This window comes from Kogia breviceps, chromosome 5, assembly GCF_026419965.1.
Source record: "Kogia breviceps isolate mKogBre1 chromosome 5, mKogBre1 haplotype 1, whole genome shotgun sequence".
Taxonomy (NCBI): Eukaryota; Metazoa; Chordata; class Mammalia; order Artiodactyla; family Physeteridae; genus Kogia; species Kogia breviceps.
The window spans coordinates 81,690,019-81,697,452 of record NC_081314.1 but is presented as its reverse complement, the minus strand read 5'-3'; the positions used below and the strand labels follow the sequence as shown (position 1 = coordinate 81,697,452).

General features: G+C 53.3%; 1 protein-coding gene across 2 annotated transcripts in view; it reads right to left on the bottom strand.

Annotated features, from left to right (window-relative positions):
* Nucleotides 1-650: 650 nt before the first annotated feature.
* ADCY5 (adenylate cyclase 5) overlaps nt 651-7,434 on the bottom strand; it is a 157,077-nt gene continuing 150,293 nt past the window's right edge. For both annotated transcript variants that reach the window (XM_067034428.1, XM_059064339.2), the window contains 2 exons: nt 4,815-4,939; nt 651-3,094 (listed from right to left, as the gene is read on the bottom strand). In XM_067034428.1, coding sequence (XP_066890529.1) covers nt 2,966-3,094; nt 4,815-4,939 — 254 coding nt within the window. In that variant the 3' untranslated portion in view covers nt 651-2,965. The remainder of the gene's footprint in view (nt 3,095-4,814; nt 4,940-7,434) is intronic.

The window sequence follows — 7,434 nt, the reverse complement described above, 5'->3', positions numbered from 1 at the left end:
TAATCTCATCTGTTAATTACCAGCTGTGTGGACTTAGGCAAGTAACTCAACCTCTGTTTCTTCATCAGTGAAATGCGGTGGCCAGGATGATTAAACGAAGTCGTGTTTGTAGGGTGCTTATCCCATGCTCTGGCACACAGAGTGCCTAATAAATGGTAGCCCTTGTTCTTAGCTATCCAGGTCAAGTCAGTTCACCTCATGCCTACATCTCCCCCACTGCCACCTACTTGGGTCCTTTCGATGATCTGTGTTCCCTCTTGTATTTTCAATTTTCATTCCCTTAGCAAAGAAACATGTTTGGCTCACCTGTTTTAAAACACCCTCCCCTTGACCCTGGATCTTTTCTGGTTCCATTCTCCATCCCTTGTCCCCTTCACCCCTGGCCCATCTCCTCATCTCTCCATCCCTCAGCCTCCTGCACCCTGGCATGTCAAAGGTCACCAGTCCAAGGTCACCAGCGTTCTCCCACCTGCTGATACAATAACTGCAGTCTTCAGCTGACATTCTCTCCACAGCAGTGCACTGTGCCCACTCAGGGGCGCTCTCCACTCTCTGAGGCTCCCTCCGCAGTGCCTCCCCAGTGCTGAGTGCACTGTTCTTCCAGCTGGAGCCAGGCCCACGGCCCAAGATGCAAATCAGACCAGGACACGTTACCAGTGAAAGTGTTTAATAGTTAAATTAGTTAAATAGACTTTTCAATTTCCATGGGAAATCATAATTGTATTCATTTTTGCAAGAGCAGGGATAAAAAGTGTGCACACCCCTTGGAGGGAATGAAGAGCTAGCACTACACGTTGTCACCAGTCACTGCCAGGATGGGGAGGATGGGTCCCCACAAGGCCAGGGAGGCCATGACCAACAGGGGAAACACAGGAGAAACTCAGCACACACATTACTCAGGTTGGGAGCAAAATGAAAACCCAGCACCACTGGTGGGCCATATGGAGGGGTCAGGGACTTGAATACAACACCATGGAGAGAGCCGGCCCCTCGTGACAGATGCAAGAGGCGTGATGCAGAATTCAGAGGCTGGAGCAGCAAAAGCACAGAGAGACTAAGGCTGCCAGTTTTAGGTCCATAAGCTTTGCTTCTCAGAGCTGTGTTCAAACTGGGGTGGGAGACAGTGTGTGGAAAGGGGAGGGTGGTGCTAGTGTCCAGTGAGAGGTGGTGCAGGTGGGCATCAACGTAACACTTCGCAGCTGGCATATAGCTGCCTCTTCACCTCCTTCAAGCCCATGTTGGAGGCGAGAAAAATGCTGCCCTGAGAAGCAACGAGAAGATCTGGGCACAGGACCAAAGGATTCTGTTTGAATATGTCTCTATAATAGTGTATCATTTCCCAAATTCCTCCCTCATAGGGTATAAAAAATAGAGCTTTTTCTTGGTATATTTGACTGTTCCCTCCCCCCAAGACAAAAATCAGACAAAACGAAATTTCTGCTAGCTTTGCCCCATGGACTCTGAAGCTGGCCTCTACTCTTTCCTCTGTCTGGTTTGCAGGTGGAGAGCAAGACCACCGCCCTTTCCTTGCCTGAGAGCTGTATATTACATCCTCAAGTCTGAGGGATCATCTCCCTAGAAAGCCACCTGCACCTCGGCCAACAGAGGAGCCATGCAGGTGAGGTTTCCTCACACCCCCAACGCCAGCTGAGCTCTCAGAGTTGCAGGAGCTGCCTCTCTGCAGGCAGCAAACGCTGACATCTCAGGGAGTGGAAGGGTGGAAGGTGGCTGAGCTGTCCACCGCAGGTTGAGGCTGCTTCCCTTGATTCCAACTTGGCCTGAGATGGGAAAGAAGCTTTTGTTTTTTCATTTTGTTTGCATTTTACTTAGGGGAAGTGATGTGTGTGTGTGTGTGTGTGTGTGTGTGTGTGTGTGTGTGTGTGTGTGTGTGTGTGTGAGAGAGAGAGAGAGAGAGAGAGAGAGGGAGAGACAGAGAGAGAGAGGTGGGGTAATGTGTGCATGCATCTTCCTACCTATGGTACCCCGAAAGGACATGCTCACTGTTCTGGTTGGACCTGGGGAAATCTGAAGTGAGGGAAACAGGTGTCCTGAACGAGACCAGTTGTGCAGCATAAACACACACACACACTCCAGTACATTGACATACGTACAGTACAAATGAGCACAAATGCCCTGCTGTGCACAGCTGTTTTCTAATATAGAGAATTTACAAAATATAGAATTTGGTATATTTGTTAGATCTCCAAGGTTTTCAATAATACAAAGTAAAAAATACAAAAAGACAAGTTGGGGGTCCCCGCCCTCCCTCCCCAGTGGCATCCTGCTTTGCCTGTGGGTTTCTTACACGCATACAACTAGCATAGTCTAAAGAAGGGCACAGAAACGTGTTTTGTTTTATTTAATAAATATTTTCTTTTTCTCAGAACCGCCACTCCTTGCTCCGGGGCCTCTGGCCTCCCCCCTCGCAGTTCTGCCCCCTCCAGGGGCACCGGCTGTGTGTGGGGGGTGTGGGAGGAGCCCGCAAGAAAGGCCTCGGTCCCTCCAAAGCCAGCACTCCTGCCCAGGGCCCCCTCCACCACACAGCAGGGCCGCGGCCTCGGTCTGAAGTTTCAAGGCTCACATAGAAAAGCAGCCCCAGGGCCCGGGGCCAGGTGGCGCCGCCTCCCGCCCACCGAGGCCGTGCTCCCGCGGCCCCGCACACGGGGCTGCCACGCAACCAGGCCCCTCCAGCGGCGCCTCTCCGCCCGCGCACGCACCGCAGCACCCGTTAGAAAACGAGATTCCGACGGAGTATGGCGGCGTCTACTACAGGGGGAGACATCTTTGGTCAGCTTGGTGCTCGCAGGACGCTGGCACCCCAGGGCCTGGGACGGAGACCGCCCGCCCGCCAAGGCAGAAGCTGCTTCTGGAGTCAAAGTGGAAAATCTCAGGGCGGCCTCGTGGGCTGGAGCGAGGCTTCCGCCGTTTCTCTGGAGGCCAGGCTGCCTGGCGTCCGCGGCGGCTGCTAACTGGGTGGGGGCCCTCCGTTGAGGAAGTATGTCATCATCTCGCCTTTGCCCTTGACCTTGACCACACCCCGGCACTCCAGCTGGTACGTGTTGGCGGCCAGCACCTGGTACATGTCTGTGGTAACCTAGGAGGCAAACGAGGAGAGAGGACAGGCCATTCATGACCTGAGCCCTGACTGCCTCCGACTCGGAAGGGTGGGCGGCGTGCCTCTGCGGGGTGGCTCGTCCAACGAAGGGCCTCAGAAACCGGAAGGACGGCAGCACCCACCCCTGCTGTGTGGCGTGGCGAGCACCTCACGTATGCCTGCGGCCCACAAACTGCCTGTCATCGTCCGCAGTGGGAGAAACGCAGACGCTGAGGGGAGGCGCTCAGGAGCTCACAGCCGTCTGACTCCCCACAATCAGTGCCCAAGGGTTTACCAAAGTCTCACTCCTGAGTGATCAGAAAGTTCTAGAAACCGGTTTTTCACCACAGACAGTTGGAGAACCACTGCTGATCTCATTTCATCCTTCTGTGAGGTAAGAACTATGATCTCAGGCTCATAAAATCTAAGTCACTTGCCCGATGTTATGTAGCTAAATGCTAGAGCCCGGATTCACTTCAGATGGTACTGCTCTGCTTTGGCTTTTGGAACAAAGAGAACTCACAGGTGGTTTCAGTAATGACACAGCACTACTGCAGGGCGAAGGGGCAGAGCAGGGTCACAGGAGGAGCAGGACGACTAATGCCTCACCACAAGGTGATCCAAGAGCCATTTCCGAGCATAGCCAGCACCCGCCCCCCACCAGTGCCCCCATCGCACGCCTGCTGTCGGACCAGGGAGGAGGGGGCAGCATATTCCGTGAAAGGTAAGCCCCATGCAAAGGCGAGGTGCTGGGTTGTCGTGTGGTTACTGACTCAGCCCCTCACACCTGTCTGTGGGTGGGGTTGGAGGCTCTGTAAACACTCATCCTGTCTCCCCATCTCCCTTCAGGAACCCCACTCCCATTCTGCTGTCCCTTCCCCCGCCCCCCACTTTGGCACAGGGATGGAGGTGAGAGAAGGGCATCTGGCCAGGGCCCTCAGGCAGCACCCACAGGCCAGCCAGGGCTGTGCTGGAGTCAGCCCCTTTGTTCAGAGCCCCCCCCAGGGGAGAGAAGTTAGGGGCCAGTTAAGCAGTGTCAGTGTGAGCAAGGACCTTAACAGTGGCCCAGTTTGCACGTGGGAAAACCGAGGCCGGGGAGGCTAAAAATGACCAGCCACAGCCTCACAGGGACCCGGGGGTGCCGGACTAGAGCCCAGTCCAGGGCCTCTCTGTGTGTCAGACTGGAGCAGAAAGAATCAAGGAAGGCCTGAGAAAAACCAAAGAAAAGCAGCTGAAGAGCAGCAGGCCTGGGAATCACAAGCACCAGACGCAAAGGATGAAGAGAGGAGAAAGTCTCCAGGTCTCTGGCCAGGGCCCTTGGCTGTTGAGGCTGGGGGGAGCACCCTACCGGGACCAGTGGCCTCGTCTGGTTCTCAGAGCTAGGCCCTGAGTGCTGTGGGCTCCATTTGGCAAGACCCTGCTCGTTGCGGCCGCCTCGTGTCCCCTCTGCGTGCCTGGCTTGGCATCTGCAGCTGGCTGCCCTCATCCCCCCCAATTCCTTCTGTGGCCAGTAGAGGGCTTTGCACAGGGTGGAAGATCTGTCCGTGGTACTGACGGACCAAAACACAATTGTATTCTCCAAGCGTCCAAGATACCAGCGCCAAGTGCCCCATCACCCTCAAATTTGGCTGCAGAAATTCTGACTGGGAACAGCGAGCGGCCTGCCGGAAGACCACTTAGCAACACACAGAGGTCCCCACATGGGTGCTCCTGCACTCACCTGGATGCGGTCGGGCACGCCGGTGCTGTCCATGCGGCTGGCCACGTTCACTGTATTGCCCCAGATGTCGTACTGAGGTTTGCGGGCCCCAATCACCCCAGCCACTACGGGGCCGATATTGAGCCCTGCAGGGGACAGAAGTCAGAATGCTCATCAGGGTTCAGACTGACGCTTGCCCTGCCTGCCCTCACCACCGTTCCTCCCTCGACACTCGGCAGATTCTCCCCCGACTCTTGGCCTGAAGACACCCAGGGTCCTCCCGCCCCGAGGCTGTGCCTAACCCCACAGCTGCCACTGCTCTGCTCCTATTGCATGCTTGCTAACTGGCGACCACAGGAACCCATTCACACAGCCCTGCTCCTGTGTCCTCGCCACCCAGGCAACGTTCAGCTCCTGCAAATCCACCGCTAGACTGCCCTCTTCCAAGTTTCCAGTAAACCTCTTGCATTGTCTGATTGCCTTTCCTTAATTCCCCCTCTCTCGGTGGCATTTAAGTTCTCACCTTCAATTCAGACTCAATATACCAGACTCGCCATTTTCTTCTTCCTTGCTCCTCTGTTTGTTTCAGGGGTGCCACCATTCTCGTTCTTAGAACCTACCTCCTAACCCACCTCCCTGCCCCCAGAGTCTCCTCTCTCCAGGTAATCCTCCCTCAGGCCTCTGAGCCAGGCCGGTGATGCCGCAGCACCGTCCACATGGGCTCTCCCTCTCCATCTCTCTCCTACACTTCTGCTCCGGTCTGTCCGCCTTCCCAGTCCCGCCCAAAACAACACTGAGCAACCCTCCCCTGAGCCTCTGCCGTGCTGGTCTCCACCTCAAGTGTCCTTCCTCCTTCTCTCCTGGCCAAGTCCTTCCTGAACACACCTGCCTCAACCAGCATTCGCTAGACATTTCCTGCCCCATCTCCAAGCCCCAGGATGCTCCCTCCTGTTACATAAGCCGTCTCTCACACTGGGCCTTATTAAGCCTCACTGTTGCTTAACTATTTCTTGTGTGTGAGCAGCAGGACCACAAACACAGCAGAAGCTCCCACATACACCCCTTGGCCACTCACTAAGTCAGAAATGTCATCAGTTTTCAAAACTGTTCCCTCCACGACCCTCCTCTTTGGTCCCATCAATCCACATGTAGCTTTTTACCTCCCGTGCTATTCCCAGGCTGGACTGTCGCCCTCACTGGCCAAAAGCCACGCTCCCCAGGGAAGACGTTCCTGAGTCTGTAGGACGGGATCTGCCACACAAGGCTCCCAACTGCCTGCCCAGCTACTTATCTGCCTGCCACTAAGTCCCCAGTCCTGGTCCAGTGAAGGAGCTGGGGCAGCTCACAGAAATAAGCACACACTGGGAGAAAAGTGCGCATCAATGCGGGTGAGGGAGATGGGGTGAAAGGAAAATAAGAATGGCAGCATCACAGGAAACCAAGAGTGACATTAACACAGAAGCACAGGCTGCCGGTCAGTTAAAGCAGGCCCCCAGCTGGCTCTGGTCTGGCTTTCCAGCAGCCGATGCAAAACGAAAACCTGGTCCAGTCCACAGGCATGTGTCCACGGGCCCACACGGCCAGCTCCTCAGGGAAAGCCCAGTTCCCAACACTCGGGCCAGAACGAAAGGTCTCCTGAGGGCATTCATGATCACAATATCGATTTTTAGGAATCCAATATTTCAGTCTAATGTGCTAATTTTTAGAATTGAAATACCAGTATTTTTGTTGGCGAATCTCTGTTCCTTTTTTACAAAATTTGAAATCTGAATAATTTTTGGCCTGAGATATTTCTTGGAGGGGGGGGTCGATCATACATTAAATTTTTGACAAGAACAAAGGTCTGCTCTTTTGGAAAGCATTCTTTACCTCCACCACCCTGAGAAGGAGGAGAGAGCAATGCTCGACAAAGCAGTTTCTTCTGAAAAGGGAACTCTTACTCTGAAAGCCTGGGCACCCTTGGCAAGATACATGCTAAAAAAACAAACTGCTGAGACACCTTGAACCTTATCAAGCAACACACTTAGAGCTGTGATTCTGAGATCATTTTGTGGTTATAGTAGGGGAGCGAACAGGCAAGTGTGCTGATGTATGTGGGTTTTCCCTGCGCTATTCTTTCAGCTCTTCTGTAGAGTTGAAATGTGTCAGAATAAAAGGTTGGGGTGATAAAACAACAAAATTGAAAACCAAAAGGTGTACGGCACAGGGAATGTAGCCAATATTTTATAATAACTTTAAATGGAGTATAATCTATAAAAATATTGAATCACTATGTTGTACACCCACAACTAATATTGTAAATCAACTATACTTCAATTAAGAAAGAAAATAATAAAATTAATACAAAAAATGAAAAAAATTATATAGGGTGTTGGTTCAAAGATTTTCTGAACAAGTAGAGTATGGCTCTGCCTGTTTTGAAACTGACCCGGGGTCTCTGCTCAGAGCTCCCCACTCTCTCCCGCAGCGGCCCTGCCTCCAGGACACCACAGCCATCTACGAAGCTCCTCAAAACCACCCAGCGAGGGCCAAGGCATTTGACAAAGAAGGGATCCAGGGAAGATATGTGGACTTGACTTATCTCCACTTCCTCACCATTTCTTTCCCCAGTTTGCGTAGACCAGAAGAGCTTTCACAGCAC